This window comes from Protomyctophum bolini (assembly GCF_963924005.1).
Source record: "Protomyctophum bolini genome assembly, chromosome: 9".
NCBI classification, from domain to species: Eukaryota; Metazoa; Chordata; class Actinopteri; order Myctophiformes; family Myctophidae; genus Protomyctophum; species Protomyctophum bolini.
Window position 1 is genome coordinate 27,103,687 of NC_137870.1, and position 22,292 is coordinate 27,125,978.

General features: G+C 42.6%; 2 protein-coding genes across 4 annotated transcripts in view; one reads left to right on the top strand and one right to left on the bottom strand.

Moving 5' to 3' along the window:
- The window catches only part of kmt2a (lysine (K)-specific methyltransferase 2A), a gene marked incomplete at its 5' end in the record, with an annotated part of 59,583 nt that extends 44,599 nt beyond the window's left edge, over positions 1-14,984 (top strand). For all 3 annotated transcript variants that reach the window (XM_080771394.1, XM_080771396.1, XM_080771395.1), the window contains 9 exons: positions 112-2,649; positions 3,323-3,373; positions 3,481-3,719; positions 4,127-4,201; positions 5,518-5,692; positions 6,117-6,224; positions 6,620-6,700; positions 7,488-7,617; positions 8,704-14,984. In XM_080771394.1, coding sequence (XP_080627520.1) covers positions 112-2,649; positions 3,323-3,373; positions 3,481-3,719; positions 4,127-4,201; positions 5,518-5,692; positions 6,117-6,224; positions 6,620-6,700; positions 7,488-7,617; positions 8,704-8,979 — 3,673 coding nt within the window. In that variant the 3' untranslated portion in view covers positions 8,980-14,984. The remainder of the gene's footprint in view (positions 1-111; positions 2,650-3,322; positions 3,374-3,480; positions 3,720-4,126; positions 4,202-5,517; positions 5,693-6,116; positions 6,225-6,619; positions 6,701-7,487; positions 7,618-8,703) is intronic.
- Positions 14,985-20,078: 5,094 nt separating this feature from the next.
- Positions 20,079-20,717, bottom strand: LOC308321060 (eukaryotic translation initiation factor 4E-like; the record flags this gene model as incomplete). Its single annotated transcript, XM_080771848.1, has 1 exon — positions 20,079-20,717. The coding sequence occupies one exon, from the start codon at positions 20,715-20,717 to the stop codon at positions 20,079-20,081; it is 639 nt and encodes a 212-aa protein (XP_080627974.1).
- Positions 20,718-22,292: the final 1,575 nt, after the last annotated feature.

Genomic DNA, 22,292 nt, shown 5'->3' on the forward strand with positions numbered 1-22,292 from the left:
CTTTGCTATTGCTTTCAACACTCAACCCTTAGCAAAACCATACATTTGCTTAACTGTAACATTCTCTGGTAGTATGACATTGTCAATTCACATTTTGTAAACATTTTACAGGAACTTGGTCAAGCAACAGATCGGCCAGTTAGATGGAGTCGACGACGGCTCAGAGAGCGATGCCAGCATCTGCACCACCAGTACCACCACCACCACCACGGCCACCTCCTCCTCCACCGCCTCCTCCCACAAGAACACCGGCAAGCGGCGGGCCAGAGACAGGCACACCGCCGACAAACTGGAGTCTTCTGGGAAGGAGGCTGACGGCGGCGGCGCCGGAGGAGCCACGGGCACCGGCGGAACGAGCAGCAACAGCAACAGAGAGAGCAGGAAGAATCAGAAGGATAACTGCCTCCCTCTCTCTGGGGGAGGAGGCAGCGGGGGAGCTAAGTCTCAGTCTCAGGGGTCTCAGGACCCCCTCGCTCAGCTGTCTCTGAGCACGGACCTGCTCAAGTCCGACTCGGACAACAACAACAGCGACGACTGTGGCAACATCCTCCCGTCGGACATCATGGAGTTCGTCCTCAACACCCCGTCCATGCAGGGACTGTCGGGACAGCAGCCCGAGCCGTCCTCCTCAGAGCTCCTGCTGGACGAGGGCTATGTCGGGGTGGACGTGAACCGACGCAAGGACATCCTATTTGAGGACTTCCCACAGCCGCTGGCCAGCACAGAGAACTCGGGGGTCGGGGAGAGCGGCGTGAGCAGCACCATAGAGCAGCCGTATGGTCTTCCTTTGGAGCTGCCCTCTGACCTCTCTGTGCTGACAACACGCAGCCCCTCTGTCAGCAGCAGTCAGAACCAGAACCACACCGCCGGAAGTCTCATCTCTGACACCTCTGAGCGCACAATGCTGGGTTTAACCACGGATCCCGAAACCATCGGCGGGGAGAAAGCTGGAGACCAGAAGAGGACAGGGCCGGGAGTGTCGCCGTCTGAGAGCCAGCACGAGGGCACAGCTGGTTCAGAAGGTCACATGACTCCTGAACAGTTCATCCCCAGCCCTGCGGTCGGACAGGGGGTGGAACCTGCGGTCAATCAGGATGTAACACAGAATTCTGGGACACCTGGCCTGCCCAGCTCCCCCTCTCTGCCCCATCAGGGCCAGAAGTACCTCCCAGCCTCGGCTGCAGCTTCAGGCAGCCCTGGCCCAGGTGCAGGTCCTGGGCCGCCCCAGCCCGCCAGCCCTGCGGTCATCAAAGCTGGCCCTGAGAAGCTTATCGTGGTCAACCAGCAGTTCCAGCCCCTCTACGTCCTCCAGACCCTCCCCAATGGAGTGACCCAGAAGATCAGTGCCACAGGAGTGATGGACACCAGTTCTCCGGCGGTGTTGAGCTCTATGACTCTCACCACGGGCCTTAATAGTGCTCTTTCCACAGCACAGCCCATCTTCCCCGCTGGAGGCAAGGTCCTGGGCACCATGTCCCACCACCCTCAGATCCACACATTCACAGGAACCACCCAGACGGGCTTCCAGACTGGCATCCCCAGCACCTCCTCGGGGCTCCTCATCGGAGTGCCCCACGACCAGTCTCAGATTCTTGTCTCAGAGGCTGGTCGGCCGCATAGCGTGGCCATCGTTTCCAGCCCCTCCACCTCGCCGGCCGTGCTGGCCTCCGCTCACGGCAAGAAGAGGCCCATTTCTCGCCTCCAGCCGAGGAAGACCAAAAAGCTAGCCCGCTCTCGTAGCCAGCCCACTCTGGCCCCTTCTGAGGTGGGACCGCCTCCCAACATGACCCTCATCAACCTGTCGTCCCCTCAGATCACCACCGGCATCCCCGGTCAGACAGGTACCCTCACCACCTCCCAACGCAAGGTCCCAAACATCATCAAGAGACCTAAATCAGGTGGCGTGATGTACTTTGAGCCGGTACTCCAGCAGAGGATGGCCATGCCTGCCGCTGGCCAGCCGGGCATCCTGAGCCACGACTCCTCGACTCACCTTCTCCCCTGCACGGTCTCCGGCCTCAACCCCAACCAGTCGTTGTTGAGCGTGGTCTCCATGGCCCCTAGCGGTGCTGCGGGCCTTCTCGCTCCGGGGTCCGTCTCCCTGTCCACGCCCGTCCTCAGCTCTGCCGAGATCACCGGGCCGATCAGCAACCTCCTCTTCAAAGCCGGCGGTCCTATGATGTCCCAGCTCGGCTCCCCTGTCCAGACGTCCATCGCCGGCGGCATCTGTGTCCTGCCCTCCCAGCAGACCATCAGCATTGCCGTCAGCCAACAAGGGGACACGGAAGGCACCAGCGTCCATCTCCAGTCCATTAGCAGAGCTCACAGCCTGGACTCCAGCGGTCCAAACGCAGTGTCTTGTGTGACGTTAGCTCCCGGTCCAGCCGTGACACTGAGCTCCGCCAAGGCACACGTTGTCGGGGTCTTCACCCAAACCCAGAGCTGCAGGACCACCCCTTTGTCCCGGTCCTCAGCGGAACACAAGCAGTCCAGCTCCTCCTCCGCCACAGGAAGCGTGTCAGGGACGGAAAAGGGCAAGCAAAAAGCCAAGAGGAACCGGCAGAGTCTGGACAAGACCAACAGCAAGAAGCTGAAGGCCTGGCAGGGAGAGGAGCCTCACAGAGGAAGAGTCTTCTCTTCAAACCCTGGGTGAGCTTCATACACATGCTTAAAGGTTACATGAAATATACCGCTATAATTGAGATTGTCGGGCAGCTTCCGTAAACTTGTGTCACACAAAAGCATCAAAAGTAGCAGATCCACAAGCTCGAAACGCAGTGCGAAGCATCACGTTTTGAGCTTGTAGATCTGCTACCGTTGATCCTTTTGAATTTGAATCCTGAAAAGTAACAGTTTTGGACATGGCTTTTTAAGATTAACTGTATTTGTCTATTCAAGTAGGTGTATTAATCTCAACAAGTAAATTAGAGATTAGAAAAGAACGAGTATTGATTGGTCCACACAGGACAGGAAATTAGCATTCACCCAGCAGATGGCTGCTCAGACGGATCAGAGGAGCCCACAGGGAGAGCTGTTAGTGGTTAAGTGGCTCTACCAACGCGTATATAGTGAACCCTCTTGATTCCCAGAGGCCTCACTACCCACTCAGCTACGGCCGTCCCTTTATAGTTATAATTTAGAATTTCTATTTTATTTTGTATTTTATTTGTTTGTGTCCATGGACACTACAGCAGAAAAACAGACATACATGTAAAAGAAAAGACTAGCTCATTACATACATACAAACCAAACACACATAAACCAAGTACACATCAGAGATATGTCTCTCTATTGTTTTAATCTTGTGTGTTTTTGTGTGCAGGTCAGAGCCGATGGACACTGGCAGACCCACCGACAAAGGAACTAACAAGAGGTGGGCTTCTCAACCAACATCTCTGTACCAACATACCGAATGCGATTTTATTTTTCTATAATCTATTAATTAATTCTGATACTTACGTATGTCTTTCTATTTTCCAGTGTCTTTGGCACCAAGGCTACTGAGTCACCCATTCCAACGGGGAAAGTGGTCTTGGAGAAGGCCATGGACTGTAGTGGGCCAGGGGGGGACCACCCCACCGGGTCTCTCCTTGTAGCCTCTCCCCCAGACCAGGAGGGCGGCGGTAGGGACTTGGCCCTGGATGCTAAGCCTAAGAAGGGCCTGATCTTTGAAATCTGCAGCGAGGATGGTTTCCATATCCGCTGTGAGAGCATTGAAGGTGAGGGAAAAGAGACAATTGACAACAATTGTCAAGTATTGTTCCATGTGTGTTATAACATCACACATTCAGACATATGTGCTGCAATGCTCCAAAGGCAGCTTGAGGTTCTGGTGGACTGATATGCGCATGCTGTTATCAAATCTATTTTTGGAAATTAGAATAGCTTGGATTTTATTGACGAGGTTCCAAAAGACAACAGCAGTGAGAGCCAAACATCACCACACTGTTGAATTGACTCTCAATGTCCTTCTTCTAGGCTTATTATAATATCCATTGATATAGAAAAGAAGAAAAAAAATACATATATTGTTTTGGTGTGAACTATTTTAAAGTCTCTTATCATGGACAGGGACGTATAGGATACGTGTGTGAAGTACTCACCCTGTCTTCTTGTTCTTGTACAGAGGCTTGGAAATCTTTGACGGATAAGGTGCAGGAGGCTCGTTCCAACGCTAGGCTCAAAGAGCTCTCCTTTGAAGGTGAGGGAACACATTCAGATCATTGTAAATATTATTGTTATCAATTTTTAATCCAAATTATTTTGAATCCAAATGGATTTTTAATCCAAAGGATAAAAATTTGGAGAATGTAACATTTAACCCAAGCTAGTATCTTCTTGGGCAGTGGTTCTCAAATGATTCTGAGAGTTAGAGACATGTACAGGTCCATTTGGATCCCCACTCAAAGAACCCCCTGAGGGTCCCTCCCTGGACCACACACGTCCCCGTTTTTACTACCCCGTTTCGCACTAGTGAGGGGAGGGAGGGGCTAGCCCACACCGTGTCGGCGCACACAGAAGTCAAGGCAGACGGCTGTGGAACCTGATGCACAACGGACCTGCGCTTATGACTGAAACAACACAATACACAAATAAAAACTTGAGAAAACATAAGCCCAACACGAGGATAAAGGAAACTTTCAGTCCAAATGTCCAGTTTGCTAATTCACTACTACTAGGCCTACTACTTTGGTGTTGAATTTCTCTAACTATTATGAACTTTCACGACCGTAGCCTACAAATAAAATGTATGCAACGGCTATACCAAATTATACCAATTGGTCAATATAAGTAAAATAATATAGCCTTTCCATAGGAGTATCGTTATATATTTTTCCAAGAAGAATACAGTCAGTAGCATATTAAGTAAAACATTATAGTGGCTATAGGCTATTATGGGAAATGTACACCAACTCATTTACCTCAGAGAATGTTTTCATTCTAGATAAAACCATAAAATGGTCTATGGTCTAATCTCATGGAATAAATGGATGATCAAATGTAGGAGTTTTGACGATAACTAACTGTAACTAGGGCCGTCGCCGTCGACAAAATGGACACCTACCAAATATCATGCGGTCTCTCTACTCTGCTACGGCCGTACCATGTATGCATGGATTAAAGATGTCAGTCACCATGGCTGATTTTAGTCATTTGGATTCCAAAGAAACTATCAAGACTTCTATGGAAGCATAGCATATATAAGCCATGAGCTATGAGCATATAGATGGGCTATTTGCGGTTATTACGATAGTTATTTTAAGTTTAGCCTATTTTAAGTGGAATTTGAAGCATCTTCCATTAAACTCTAATGTTCTTGGATATTTCGTAAAAGCAAAGGTTTTTGATTGATTGATTGAAATATTTATTAACAGTTTGCAGAATTACAGTACACATTTCAAGCACAAACTCAATACAAAGATCTTTGGTGCCCACGAACTGTCATTTGTTTCCCTGCAAAATGAATTGTAATTTGTGTATTCAAATAAGTAATTAAATTGTGTGTGCTCCCTCCAGGTGTGAACGCACTGAGGATGCTGGGCGTGGTCCATGAGGCTGTGGTGTTCCTGCTGGAGCAGCTGTATGGCTCCAGACACTGTCGGAGCTACCGTTTCTGTTTCCACAAGCCTGAGGAGACAGACCAACTTCCCATCAACCCCCATGGCTCGGCCCGCGCTGAGATGCACCAAAGGTATTGGAGGCAGTTATATCTCCTATTCTATAAAGCTGCGCTGTCGGGCAGAAACCTCGTACAGGTATATATTGTTGTTTTGGTAAAATTAAATCTTGATCAATACTTTATAGGGCTTTCACTTCTAGTGATGTTTACTAGTTGACTGGTTGCCTAGTTTACCAGTGGACTAGTTGTAACACCCTGAGCGCACAGGACGGAGTTCTCCGCCCTATCAATTAGTAACACTCAGCGCTCAAGACAGAGATTGATCAAAAGGACGGAGATTATTGATATCAAAACAGCTCCACAGGCTGGGAGCGTCTGTCGGTGGGACGTCATCGAAAATGTTAGCCGACGAGATCAAAAATCTTAAAACGTTAATAACTCTTGATCTAAATCATTTCTGAGTTGTGTTCTGGTCTTTTTGTGTGGCTTCTTTCAGGAGGTCTGCGTTTGACATGTTCAACTTCCTGGCGTCCAAACATCGTCAGCCTCCTGAGTACAGGCCTCAGGAGGAGGGCGAGGACGAAGGGCAGATCAGGACCGCCAGGTCAGACATTGATTGATTAATTGAATACTTTATTTGTTTGCAAAACGTACAGTACAGGTACAGTTACAAATATTGACATACAATACAGTACAATACTACACAAGACATCATTAATACTAGGAGCAGTAAACGTATATTTACAGAAAAACAGTTTGGGGTAATTTCTCTTGACAAGCTAGAAGACTTACAAGCAAATTGTAAAGGTGCTCCTTTATGGCCGTTTTGAAGGAGGGTGGGGAGTCACACTATTTGATGGCTGGTGCCAGGGCATTCCACATTTCTGGTGGCATAATAGTAGAATTAGTTCATCCCCATGTTTGTGCCGTTTAATTGTGGAGCCAGGATGTCGTTGTAAGCACGTGGCGTAACATTTCTCATCTGTGTTACTGTTTCAGGCGTGCCTCCATGGAGCTTCCATTGGCTGTGAGATTCAAACAGCTGAAAAGTACCTCAAAGGAGACCGTAGGAGTCTACAGGTTAGTGAGGACCAGAGTGTAGAGTAGGAGAGTAGTGACACGCTTTGATCTCGCCGCAAAGTGGGTGCCTGTGGGCTATAGTTCCAAACATTGCTCCATGGCTGGAACTATCCCATTGAGATAGAATGAGCACTTCCGCATTCCATTGTTACAATGGGAGTCAACGCTAGTGTCGCCACTCTCTTACTAGATTACTCTGGTGAGGACATGTCTGGGATTGTACTGCATAGACACTTCTATCATGAAAATGTACTTGGACCAGAATTGTAGCTGTAGCCATCATGAAATCTGACACTTTGCATCTCTTTGCTTTGACTATCGTGTGTAAGTAGACTATATTCCTCACTTGGTAAGGGAAATGAAACTCTATCTATCACTCTGTCCTGCTGCATCAGAGTGTGAGGAGAGTAATCCACAACAACTCAACTAGTAGTTGAATAGACTGTTAACGAGCCCATCAGTGACAATATTCCGCACCTGGGCAGAGACAAAGCCGTCTACAGCAGGGCCATTAGCAGGGCCATTAGCGGGCCACCTCTCCCTGGGCCACATGCGGCCCACAGATCACCAGTTTGACACCCCTGCTCTATAGTATACTATGATCAGGTAGGGCTTTCATTTAAAAATATAAGTTTAAAATATGGAGATAAGAGGTTTGTGCCCAACATCACACGCCTGAACACGTGGATCGCTTGTAGCTCAGGTATTTAATTTTTGGCAAGCGACATTTGTCGTACTACACCAATGAGTCTTTACTTTATTAGGACTAATGTCTATCCCCCTGCAGGTCTCCCATCCACGGCCGAGGCTTGTTCTGCAAGAGAGCCATGGACGCGGGGGAGATGGTGATTGAGTATTCTGGCAATGTCATTCGCTCTGTGCTCACTGACAAACGGGAGAAGTATTACGATGGCAAGGTGAGTGCACTGTACATGAGGCCTGGATTTCATAACAATTCAAAGCAAAAGTTTGTAACCACTTAAACCCCATATGGTTGAGCGGAGTCCCTCAAGGCTCTATGCTAGTATCTTATCTGTTTTCTGTTATAGTGGGGCAATGTGGCTAATGCCAATGTGCCAATGTTTTAATTATGCTATGTCACAAAATCTACCAGCTGGATTGCCATGGACTGTTCTGTGCACCTTCACTTAACCCAGTGGCACCTACTACTGATCTTGGGGACACCATGGCCTGCTTTGCTCTAGTACCACCCTCAGGCTAAACTTTCCACTTTGAATGGGCACATTTCCATGAAACTTGCGGAGTGCGTTCATACACCCTGGACCATATTACAATTTGAGCAACACCATGTCCTACTGTATCTTCTAGCTCCACCGTTACATCACCTGCTTATTTTGCCATGCCATAATATTACCATAATATACACTCTTGGATGTATATTATTCAATCTATAATTATTTATTTTTGACTGTCAACATTGATTCAGTCTGTATGTCACTAACTGCAGTGAGGACTTTTATTTTGAAGACCCCAAAATTAACCGGAAGCAAAATCGCCTAAAGCAAAAAAAAATGTATAAGTCATCCGAAGCGTTAATATTGTAACCACGGGGTAGTGGCGATTTAGTAATGAGACACTAACATCAACGTTCTGTTCAAACGCCTCAATCTGAGCTTCAATTCTGAGAAAAAATGGTTTTAACATTGTACGGTTACAAGGGCGGTGGATGGGGGGAATCATTTCATTGACGGACCACAGCAGAGCTGGGTGTTGCCTAGCGATGGGGATGCTGCTAGACGGTGGATATCAGAGAAACCATTCTGAATCAATTAAGACCTAAAAAGAAAGACGTCAACAGCAGCAAGCATCATTGGGGAAAAAGGACGTTAAAGACGTCACCGGCAGTGAAAGAGTAAAGAGGCGTAGGTTGCTAATGCTGCCGTGAGTGAAAATGCAGAGGGCCGGCACTCTGACCGGACAAAAACAAATTGGAAAAATAAATCTTAACAGCGTTCCCATCCTCTTCTTCTCTCCCAACAAAGGGGATCGGATGTTACATGTTCCGCATCGACGACTATGAGGTGGTGGACGCCACTGTGCACGGCAACGCGGCGCGCTTCATCAACCACTCCTGTGAGCCCAACTGTCACTCGCGCGTCCTCACCGTGGACGGCCAAAAGCACATCGTCATCTTTGCGTCGCGCCGCATCTACTGCGGCGAGGAGCTCACCTACGACTACAAGTTCCCCATGGAGGACGCCAGCAACAAGCTGCCCTGCAACTGCAGCGCCAAAAAGTGTCGCAAGTTCCTCAACTAAAAAAAGCCAGACCATTATCGACTGATGAATATGTGTTTGTTCTTTTGTTGGGGGACGTTCTGTATTTGTTGTTTTTTGCTCTGTCACAGGGGCTGTGTGACTATTATCTCTTTGCCTCTTGCCTATATAGGGTCACAAGTGCAGTGGGATGCTAGCCGTTAGAGCCTGACTGACGTCTGTGTCCGATCAATCTCCTTCCCGAATCTTCCTAAAACCACCGATTCCCGATATAAAAAACTAACAAATTGAAATACTTTTTAGATAATTTAACTTAATGAGCAAAGAAATACATGCAAATATAATTTTAACTGATGCAAAATAAACATAAGCGCTATTTTATTTGCCTTAAACTCTATTGAACAAGATGTTCACCTACGTATAATATTGACATGCACAAATATAGTCTCCGATTCGGATCTCGTAAAAAAAAAGAGATTCAAGTGAGCGATATACATCGGCTAGGCGAATATCTCAGTCGGGCTCTATCTCAGTGGTTCTCAAAGTGTGGTTCAGGAACTCTCAGGGTTCCTTTTGGGGGCTTCTAAATTGACCCTTCAAAGTCTGTAACTCTGACAGTAAACAAATGGAACCAAATGGACCCATTTGTACACTGTCAGAGTAATGGGGGGGTCCTTGAAATGTAAAAGTTTGAGAACCACTGCTCTATAACTGGCAGCAATTCTGGCTCTGCTGCTAAGGCGTGCAGAATGCTGCGCAGACAGAGGACACGTGCAGACCAGTAGTGGGTTATACTGTATATGCAGGTCTTCTTCTCTCCGGAGGGGCCATTTTCAGAAAGAAAAATATTGTGCCTCCTTTTGTTTTGTTTACCTTTTTGGGTGGATACTAGTTTCTGCTTCAGATGGGATGAGCTATGGAAGGGTTTGAAAGAACTTTTTTGAAGAATTTGAATTTTACCTTAAATCTATATTTGGATGATTATTATTATTAATAGTTCCATGAATTTTTACATTGGCCAACCCTTCATTTTCTTACGATTTGTCATTCCTTTGAATATATTATGATACACCATCGTTGTTCAGAGGTAACAGAAGAGAGAAGTTAAAAAAAGAAAAGACAAAAAACAGAACTTGTAGAGAAGTTCAATTTTACACCAAAGTGCAATTTGCTGAAGGGACTTGGGAAGAGTAATTTTAGCAGAACAAGAAAGCCAGAAAATGAGACGCCTCACTCATGATCAGAGAACCTGGATTACACAAGTAAATTCAGGTTTTTCCACACTTTTGAGTGTTCTGATAATACAAGATACCCTTCCCCCTAGGCAGAAAGAGTTCTGATAGTACCAGAACCCTTCACCCTAGGCAGGAAGACCCTGTATATAGGAGGTAGTCTCGGATTCCAGTCCAGAGCAGCCACATTGGAGCTGTACAGGTGGCAAACACTACGGAGAGCTGTGGCCACAGAAAGGAAGAGAACGCAAGGTTCAAGTAAAGAAAATGTAGATTTGTTTAAATGATGACATGTTTGTTTGTTTGTTTGTTTTTGTTAAGGGTGATAACATTTAGCCCGACAGCGAGGTAGATACATATTAGATGTTAACAAGTTTCTGGCCTTGAGGATGCAAAGGCAGCTTGAGGTTCTGGTGGACTGACAGCCAAGGGACTGGATAACTTTAACTTTTGTGCTTTACTATTAGTCACATTGTTTTATCATTGGTTATCTTTGTGTAAAGGGTTATTGATCACAAAAGAGCCATTGATTCTTTCTTTTATTTTGTTTTTGTGCTGTAGGAAACATACAGACAATACTGTAGGTTTGTGCATGCTCAAACCTATTTTTGGGAAATTAGAATTGCTTGTATTTCTTTTTGACCATGTTCCAAAAGACAACAGCAGTGAGAACCAAACATCACGACAACCTTGAATTGACTTTCCAGAGAGTTAATCTTCTTATTGGCTTATTATAATATCCATTGCTATAGAAAACAAAAAAGATTATGTTTTTGTTTTGTTAAGTTTTTTATTTGTGTGGTATCAACTATTTTAAAGTGTTTGTCTTTTATCTGTCTCTTCTTATCATGGACAGGGAATTATGCTTGCTTTTAAAAAGAACTGTAAATAATATTGTATATTTTTTTACACAAAAGACTAAAAGAGCACTCACTAGTGAATAGCACTTAATGATGGTATTTATATTTTTAAGAAAATCGTATTTATTTTATTGGCATTTTTGTAGGAAATAGAGAGGTTTACAAACACTAATGCTCGGTCTCTATGTTTCTTTTTTTAAATTCTGCTGCCTTTTCAACATTGTGTTGTTAATTTGTATTTGTGTTTTTTATTTTCATTGTAGCCTGAATGTTTTCTTTGATTCCAAAGATAGACGCTGGGTCTGTGTCTTGGTCCCCACTGAGTTCAGTCCACCAGTAGCTCTGTAATCCTAGAGGTCAAGACTGATGGCTTTTCAATGTTCCACTTCTAGCTTAGCAGCAGCATGGGGGTTGTAATTCATTTGAATTATTATTATGCACTCAAAAGAGAGTTTAGCTGAATAATTAGCATCAATTCCCTCTCTGCCGCCTTAATGTCAATATGTCATCTTAACTGAGAGTCAAGTCTATACTTAAAGCTGCAATCGGTAACTTTTCATGTCCTGAGATGTCCGGGATTTGATCATCTGAACCCAGCGCGAGCGTTGCAGTTTCTGCTGCAGAGTTACTTATTGGAAGCCTGTTTGGGCTGCAGAGAATGATCTGTGAATCTATGATTAGGCATAGAGTAATAAAAGGATAGAGGCCGAAGGAGGGGCTTAAGGCAGTGGTTCTCAAACTTCCATGTCTCATTTCTCATTTCAGGACACCCGTCTGAAAATGTTTTGTGCCAGGGACCCTCAGAAGATAAGATTTATGAAAGAAAAAGAAAAGCAGATGTACAAGCTCGCTGCGCGAGATGATCGCAATTATCTTGAATTGTCTTTACAATCGTAAAAACAAAAATGTTTTCAAACATTTTCCAAAAATAGCTATACAATTAAGCTATACAAACTATTTTGAACTTTTTGAAAGTAAAAAAAGAAAAGAAAAATATGTCAGTATATATGTCAGTCTTTGTATATTTCAGTTATTTGTCATTTCTGACCTGTGTAACTTGATTAAGAAGCCTAAAAGGCAAACAGGAATTACATTTTTTATTATGTTCCAATGTTCAATACCGGCAAAAACACAATTATGTTAATCGCAATTATTTGTATGACAATTAATCAACTTATATTTAGTATTTGTGACAGCCCTATTTCAAATGTGCCCTGATCCAGAACTACTGGTTTAGAGCTTCATGCAAGACAACCAGCATTGCTCCCACCTGCCCACAGGATCTACATTTCTCAGTAGAAGAGCAGGTAGATTGTATTAGCTGAACGTGGGCTGAATCAGTGGTCCTTGCCAACACAGGCCTGTAGACTCTCAGATTTAAATTGAAAGAATATTGAGAATCACTGCTCTACCTCTACCTCCATACAGTTTGGTTAAACATTTTTATTATTGTATTCACTTAAATTTATAGATTGCAGCTTTAAGGATTGTTCATGTCACTGACAAGTGGATGGTTCAATGGACTAAAAGGTCAACTCAGCAGCTTTTCCCATCAGTTCTTAGTGTTCCGAATGGATTGTTGTCTCCAGTCTACAGGCTTGGTCTATAATGAAGAGGTGCCTTCATCTTAATGCTACAAAGAGCATTCATCAGTTCTCCATTCAGATAATCTGTAGACGATGTTTCGTTTTGAATCGAGGACACGTTAACGTGCGAGATTGGCTTCTCTTAAAGAGACTTTTGTAACCAATGCTCACAAGACCGCCTGCAAATTAGTCTGCTTTTGTTCGTTTTCCTTTAGTGTTTTCTTAGTTATAATTCAGCACGAATCTTATATTTTTGCTAGTTAGTATTTATCCTGGTGTTAGTAGGAAATACACCGTCTGACTCAACAGACAGCTTAATCAAGCAGAGGCCAATTCATTATTAGTTGCTCTTATCTGTATTGTATCATTTTTTGTTGATCAGGATGTCACCTAAAGGCCATTAGTTGTTGTTCCCACCCGGCCCCTTATTGCCACTTCGACTGTGACACAGGCACTGATTAACACGCATAGGAAACCAACCAGCTTAGCTTCATCTAATTCTAATTATTTGGAAACTTCAAGCACAGTTATTTATTCAGAGGACATGTAGTTTGTTTTGCCAAGCAAGCAGCAGGTCTCGTGCATGCAATGCACAGAGACCTCTGTTTTAAATCTAGGATTTAGTCTTGATGACCCATGAAGGTGGTATTATTGAGGCCCTAGTAAAAAGTGCGCTTGACTTTTTTTGAGTTAACTGCGAAAGTAGAGACCATGCTAGCTACGGTCCTTCCTCCTCGTGCAGTGCTTAACAGCTTTGGGTTTTTGTTGATCTACTTTGGACCTCAGTCCAGTTTGAGTTTGGTCAGGTAGAAGCTCAGGTCAGGTAGACTGTGCTCCTCTTCCATGCTGACTGACAGGCAGGCCAGTCCTGATTGTGATGCTGTATCTACATTATCGGGCTTGCTGGGTTCTGCTGCTAAGGTCTATACAATGAATGTATCATTCTTCTACACAAACACCTGAATTGTGATGTTGTTGACGATATTTCAATGCTCTGTCAGCTACATTTAGTTTTTTATTGTTTGTTTTTTATGTATACAACAAATGATGGACAGGGATGACGCTTAGAAATATATGACCTCATATAGGAAGACACAAGTTGTTTTTTGTTTTTTGGTTCATTTTAATTTCAGCACCGGTGAACAGACCCAAGTTGAACAATGACAGCATTTCAGGCTATGGTGAAACAAACAGGTCACATCTAGTTAATTGAACTATTCATGTTGCTAAGATGATGCCAAGGGCTCTGTCTGGACGGTCTCTTCTTTACATCTACACTTTGCAGTTTCTGTGTGGGAAGTTTTAGTAGCCGGTGAACAAGAACTAGCATTTCAGTTGTTTGGATGGTGGATATACAGTGAATAGCCTCTTGTTTGGGGGCTTTTGGGACTCAATTGAACCACGCCACATCAGTGGCACTTCTCCATACTCATCTGTAATTATCCTATATATACATAAACAATATTATACGGAAAACATGCATAGTAGTTTATTGTACTTAGATATCTATACAATATACGGAATGGACAAACAAACTTAGTTACAGTAGCAACTCAGCAGATTTATAATGGTTAATAACAATCTTTCAATGTACTCTATAATGGTTTTGTGTTACAGTACTACTATCGGCTTAGATAGAAAACTAACGTGCATCATTCTTTTTTGTATATTGATATCCAGTACCAATTTTTCTGTGCCTGTGATTGTTCCTTTGACACAAATGGGGCTTTGCGGTTGCTTTTTTCTTTCTTTCTTTCTTTTTTTTTTACTTTCTGGAAAGGAACAGTATTTATGTAATTGAAAAATGTAATTGTATTAATGTGGTTGTGAACTTCTTGAAGTCAGCCATTGTTTTGTTTTTGTTTCCTGATTGTTTTGTTGTTTGTACATTTTTAACAGGGACTTTTAGACTGCTTACTTGATGTGGTATAAATTGAGTCTGGTTTGTGGAGACTGACCAGGAAATATGTGATCCCACCAAAATGTGTGTAATTTTGGATGCTCTCATGTCTCCCTGACCACCTCTCCTTCGAAGCTTTTGTTGTACTGTTTTTTTTTGTTTGTTTTTTGTAGAAAGTGATAATGATAATGATGATGACAAGAACATTTAATTTATTTATTACGTTTTACCAACCTTGACTTTTTACAAGTCAAGGTTTCGGGAGAAGTTGGATGAGTACTTAACATATATTTTTATTTTCTAACTTCTTGTGTATAGAACTCTATATCAGCCTACTGTAAGATGAGATGTGGTGTCAAACAGGCAGGGGGAGCTATAGGTCTCTGACTGGAGATGCGGGTGATGATGATGGATGATATGAAACAGGCTTTTTTTTCTTATGCCTTGAATAAACCTTTGTCTTATCATCTTCCTCCTGCTCTTCATAATAACAGTACTCATGATCGTGATGGTCGTATTATTCTCCTGTTTATCAGTGTTTTCTCGATACACACATCAGATAAATGAAGGACACCACAAACAGTAACAAAAACAAAACAAACCACAAACTGCTTAAGGTTGAATGTATAATTAGGAAACAAAGTTGTACATAGATGTAAAAAGAAAAGTTTCTAATCATGTTTATTTTCTATGCACTTTTTTTATTTAAGTGATAGTTTCAATAATAAACATGTCTCCTTTACTCTTTACTATGACTATGACTGATTATTTATTTTTATTTTACTCCTTCAATTCACTTTCATCTTTATATCTAGGCAAGTGTCAAAGTTAGAGGGTACAAACTATAGCAACCAGTACATTAGCTTAGAAGTACAAAACAAATGTTTGTTTTTTTTGGCAGGGGGGTCTTCTGTTTTATGTATGGTGGTCAGTAGCACTATTGTTATCAGTGTAGTATTATTTATGTTATTTGACTCCCTCAATTCACTTTCACCTTTATATCTAGCAAGTGTCAAAGTTAGAGGGTACAAACGCAACGAGTATATTAGCTTAGAAGTACATTTTATTTTTATTTATTTATTTATTTATTTTTTGGGGGGTCTCCTGTTTTCTATAATGTCAGTAGCACTATTGTTATCAGTTATAGAGGGTGTGCGCATGCATAAAGTGAATTGCAGATCGAGTGGCAAATCGAGTGGCAAAGTGAGTGACAAAGTGAATTTAATGTTGTTTAAAGTCATTTAATGCAATTAAATAGGACTTTTCTGTTTGGATGTATGGGCTGTCAAGGCCAGAAAGTAGTTTTTTGCCACTCAGTAGTCAGTAGGCGTTCCCGCATAACTTCCAGCCTCCAGGTATGATGATGATGTCACGTGCATACCCTCTATTCTATTGCTTAAGTCCATGGGCTGGACTGAGGTGCATGGTCATATATAATTATGCAAAAACAACATATAAACTGTTAGAAATAAATAAAAAATCCTGTAGTCTGGGGCCAGTTTCGTATTGCAGCCACCTGTAAGTGCTCTTTTAAAGCGGTTTTGAAGGAGAGTAACGACGTTGGCATTTAGGAAGTCATTTGACAGGTACATGGGTGTCTTTGTGGTGTAGCGCAGTGATACTCAACCTCAGGCCCGCGGGCCACATCAGGCCCGCGGGACCATTATGACTGGCCCACCAATGAAAATCTAAAAAAAAGAAGAAAAAAAAATCTGGAAAATGAAATAAAAATAAATAAATCTGAATGAAGTTATCTTTAATTACATTATTATAAGTAATACTATTAGAGTTGTACTATTACTCGAACGAAAATAAAAGCTTGGGGGGGGGGGGGAGTTGCAATGCAAATGAAAGACATGTATATATACTGTGTATCCCTATTCCCTGACATAATTTTATAGCTAAACGGACAGAATTCTATTTTATTTGAATGATGAAACCCAGCTGCCATTAATAGTTGGAAATGGAAATGGAAATTGCGGAAATTGCGGAAATGGAAATTGCGGAAATTGTAATTGCGGAAATGGTGGAAATGGAAATTGCGGAAATGCGGAAATGGAAATTGCGGAAATTGCGGAAATGGTAATTGCGGAAATTGCGGAAATGGTGGAAATGGAAATTGCGGAAATTGCGGAAATGGAAATTGAGGAAATTGCGGAAATGGAACTTGCGGAAATTGCGGAAATGGTAATTGCGGAAATTGCGGAAATTGCTCTTCACTTATAGCTATCTATTTTCAGGTAGATTGTTTTATTGTATTTTATTTTACTCAGCCATAACAATTTATTTTCTGTTAACCAACTTGCTGGCTGGCAGGCAGGCAGACAGCTACTCATAGACAGGCAGACAGACAGACAGCTACTCATGGAGAATTGGACAGGCAGGCAGTCAGACAGCTACAGGCAGACAGACAGCTACTCATGGAGAATTGGACAGGCAGGCAGACAGCTACTCATGGACAATTGGACAGGCAGGAAGGCAGACAGCTGTATACTCATAGACAGACAGACAGCTACTCATGGACAATTGGACAGGCAGGAAGGCAGACAGCTACTCATAGACAGGCAGACAGACAGCTACTCATGGACAATTAGGCAGGCAGGCAGACAGCTACTCATAGACAGGCAGGCAGACAGCTACTCATAGACAGGCAGACAGTAAGACAGCTATACTCATTGACAGACAGACAAATAACTACTCATGGACAGACAGACAGACAGGCAGGCAGGCAGGCAGGCAGGCAAAGAGCTACTCATGTTATGTTATTATGTTATTATAACAGCTACTCATGTTATGTGCAATAATTTGTGCAGTTATGGAAACAGCTCTTTGTGTTTATGCAAGAAAATGTAACACATTTATTTATTTACATATTGTGTGCATGCACATTGTACTTTGATACATTTTGCGAAAATAAAGCAATTGAAAGAGAGAAGTTATCAAGTATCATTAATGTCGTAATTTTATCTACTGGCCCCTGGCCCCTTGCCATTTTTGTAATGTGGCCCACAGGTAAATATATTTGAGTATCCCGTATCTATAGACCAGGCCCACTGCAAGTTGTTGTACCTTGAGCCATCCCAACCTATCAAAATTAGTAGGGGTAAGGTAAAGTGAATTGTAGGAGTAAGGCCAATTAGTAACCTGAGCAGTTTGTTTTTTGCATTAATACCCTGCATTATATATCCGTTCAGTGACTTATTCTTATTATTATACATATAAATACGTAACGCTGTTGATTGGATGTATGATCCTGGATATGTGCAGTGAGTTCCGTTTCCGCTGGACTTTGGTGTGACGTCAGCGTCAGGCGTGGGAGCGGAAGAGGTGGAATTCTCTATTATGAACATGACTTTTGCCAGTATAAAGAGGCAGAGAGGACGTATAGGGCCTTAGTCCTACTCCTCCTCCCAGCCCAAATCACACCTTGGAAAGCTTGAGTGTCTATTTCAAACTAAGTGTTTTTTGACTGGGGGGTCATATTTTGACAGCAGGAATTGCCTGTCATAATTTGACCCCCCTATCAGGATGTATTAGAATGTTGATATTCATTCATCAGCCAACACTCCCCACTCACAGGCAGTAACTGAAACTAAAAATAAGAATGACAAAAGAGTTTCCGTTGCTCTTTATTTAATCAACGGATGGCGTAGTCCCAGGGCTGTCTACTTTATCAGGGTTTACAACATTGATAACTCCCGCACTTTAAACAATGCAACTAAAATAATTAATGGTTATGTCTTCTAAAGTAATAACGATAAAGAATATTCTAGTGCCAAGTACTGCATGACTGATTCGGCCTTGATCACATAGTCACACACATAGTCGAAGAAAACCTAAGAGTGCTCCTGTTAGAGTCCTCAATGTATTCTCACTGACCAGTGAGGAGATCCTGTACAACAATCTTGTTCTTTGGTTGCCTTTTTTTTTTAGTTGCCATTTTATCACTGGAAAGACTTGTCTCTACGATGGAACCCAGGTAGGTAATTTCATCTTTTCTTGTGATAACATTGTCACCCACTTTAACTGTGAAGCCTTCGGCCTTGATGAGGTTTATATTTGAAAAGAGAATGGATTCAGGTTTACCCAGTTTTACCCAGGTGTAATGATAGTTTGTTATCAGCGAGCCAGGTGTAGATTCTACCAAGTTCAGACTAGACTATAGAAGTGTAAAACTCTCTCTCTCTCTCTCTCTCTCTCTCTCTCTCTCTCTCTCTCTCTCCCTCTCTCAATTCAGCAAGACTTTACTGTGAGGGAAACATTGGCAAGTGTGAAATAAAAACATTTGTAAATGTAATCTATATAGGTAAAATAAATGTGTATAAAGACCTGTGTAACATTGCAACTTTAAGTAGTACAAAAATTACTAAAGAAATTAAGATTGATAGATAGATAGATAGATAGATAGATAGATAGATAGATAGATAGATAGATAGATAGATAGATAGATAGATAGATAGATAGATAGATAGAAAATAGCAAGCAATATACACATAAGCTAAATAGATACAGCCATACAGTATGTATATGTACATTAGTCAAAGTAACAGTGTGAGCACAAGGGGATATTTACAGATAGAATGTTTTGTTTTGTTGCTTTTCGGGTTGCTATTGAAAATAAAGTGAGGGCAGAAAAGTGAGGACAGAAATTGTGATTGGCCAGAGTGAGATGATATATGAGGATGTATGATGATAAGAGTGCCCCTCACTTCACACAGGTGTGATTTTTTATTAGTGTGGCTGCAGTAGGCAAACAGAGGCAGACTATTGCCTGATCAAGTTTATTTATTCTGTATACACTTTATCTGGTAACCTGTGACATGTGGGTAATACATCATCATCATCCTATAGCGAGCAGCTTGAGGGAAAAGTATTTCCCATAATTGTGAATATTCTAGTTTTCATTGTATTGTATTATCCTAAGCTTTGTGACACCTCAGACGTTGGTTACAAACGATCGATTACAGGGGTAGTGCATGTTCTTCAGAATCCCTCTTGCCCTCCCTGCTCAAGCACCTGCTATTGGAAGTAGTGTCCTGCAGACTCAGAGATGGTAGGGTGCGGCCCGTGGCGTGTTTGGCTGACCGCACATCCTTCCTTAGGGCTCATTTGGGGTGCTTGTCGTAAACTCTGGCTCTGCCTTGCTACAGGTAAAGTGCAGCTTAGTCTCTCTGTTCTTTCATCAGTCGCTTCGTGCCTCATGCATTATTGTCTTGTCTAGGTCTTGTATATTGTTTGTTTCCTGGTTTAGTTATATGCTCCTGTCTTTCCCCCGGCTGTATCTTCTGATTTGTAATTACCCCTCCTCCATATATCAGCCTTGTTCGTCGGTCAGTAGGCCAGTAGGCAGAAGAGGCAGAAGCCTGGTGTAAATTATGCCATCAGTGACTCTGATGACATCACTGAAACTCACCTGACCATGTCATGTCATCACAGGTGAGGTGTCTAGCCCCGCCCAGAACAACTGCTGTATATAGTACACTAACAATTATCTTTTCAACAAAAAAGTGGCTGATCACAACAACAAAAAAGTAAGAATGTGATGCAGGTTGCTAAGGTTTGTTCAAACGGTGTACATGTTCTTGGTGTTGGATCCATTCTTGCTGGAGGTGTCGTCATGTGACTGGTAGCCAAGCAAGGCTTTGCCAGAGAGGCTCAGACGCTCTTTGTAATGTTGCCCTATTGTCATGATGGCTTCCCTGTTTTGGCAGTTGCTGGTCCAGATGGCGATTTTATCAGCTTTGTGTCGAACGTTAACCACAGCTCCGCACACGTCATCGCTCGCCTCGTCAAACGACTCTCCGACCAAACACAGCAGCGTCTCCATCCAGTAGCGGTCGAGGTCGTTTATTCTCTGCTGTTTGCCGAGGGTCATCAGCCATCGACCTCCCAGCTTGTTCCTGTCGTCCTCCCACATGGGTTTGATCCCGTCCTTAAATAAGCAATAGTCACAGCCAAATCCCAGTTTGCTGGGGCCCTGAATGTGGTTGTACAATGCCCAGAAGTCCTCAACTGTGTCAAACTCGGAGATGAGACGCAGGTTCTCTGTCCAGCCTTTAGCCTTGTCATTCTTGAAGTACCACAGGGCCCATTTGTTTTGCAAAGGGTGTTTGACATACTGCTCGGAGCCTGGGGCCACCACCACACAGGTTTCCGCTTGGGGTTCCTCAATGTTGGCTGCTTTTGTCTCCAATGTCGCCATCTTGACAGCCAAAAGGTCTTTGTGATCTCACTGACTTATAGGAATTTGGTAAAACCTTTTCTCAGTATCAATAAATTGAAGGATGTAAGACTATACCTTTTGCTGTAGTTACCTCACGTGTTAATACATGTGTCTGGGGATGAGAATCGACGCCACATGCATATCTCTATCCCGGAATCTCTGACATCATTGATATGACAGCATTAAATCCAAATATGGAGCAAATTATTCCATATTTGGGCAAGACTATAATGCCCATGACTTCGGATGACATCACATCTCTCTGTATTACATGCCTCTATGTATTACTTATATACGGTAGCTCATTGTCTTTATTGTGTATACCTTTTTTGAGGGGCGTTAGCCCCTCCTAGATTTAAGTCCTAACACAAACATTAATTTTCCCATTGACAATGAATGGAGAATTTACATCACATGTGTCTGAACAGATCGGTATTGTCTAACACAAACAATGAAATGCCATTGACAATTAATGGAGAATTTACGTCATATGTTAACAAGAAAATTGGTATTTTGTTAAATTTCCATTGACATTTTGGATCAATTGGAGAGGCTTAAATGCCGGTAAACCAGTAATGGTGAGTTCACACGGGCAGATGAAACGATGCAAAGATGTACTGTGAGTTGATTTGGAGCAGCTACATGCATCATTCCGTCTTTGCCACGTCATATGTCGCTGGCTTCCATTGACAATGAATGTTAGACTTAGACTGCATCGTTTAAAGGAGAATTCCATACTAAAAGGCTTTCTTACCTTTCTTTGTAGTTGTTACGTCCCCATCAAAGAGGTCCAGATGTTATTTTGTGCAAAAGCTCCTTATTGGCTATTTCCCCTACCATAAGCCCTAAATGAATTGCATTGAATTGAATGGGATGTATGGGGTGTTGTGCTAATTCGCTTATTTCAATCGCTCAAAATTTGTATATATGTATATATCCTCTCTTCATAATGTAAATAATAACCCAAGCGGCACACTTTACTACTTATTTCGATGGAAATAAGCAAATTAGCACAACACCCCATACATCCCATTCAATTCAATGCAATTCATTTAGGGCTTATGGTAGGGGAAATAGCCAATAAGGAGCTTTTTGCACAAAATAACACCTGGACCTCTTTGATGGGGACGTAACAACTACAAAGAAAGGTAAGAAAGCCTTTTAGTATGGAATTCTCCTTTAATCTGTGAACGCAACATAAGGAGGGAATTACAATAGTCAAGTTTTGACATGGGCTGACTCCTGCAGGGTCTAATTTGTCGAATGTTATAATATAGAATGTAAACCTAAACCTACAGGATCGATTCTGTTATATACAGAGCAACAAACTTTAATTAAATTACATTTTGAAATGAAATACTGCTGTCAACTTTCAAAAGTAGCCTATAAAGCTAACTATAAATCAAGAAATATAGTAGGCTACAGCTACAGGTAGCCGTCTCTCTCTCTCAGAGAGAGAGACGGATATACACAGTTTGAGATATCCATATGTTTATTTCATGTTTGTTTTACCTTATTTCTCATATTAGAACATTAGAACAGAGTTCAACAGAA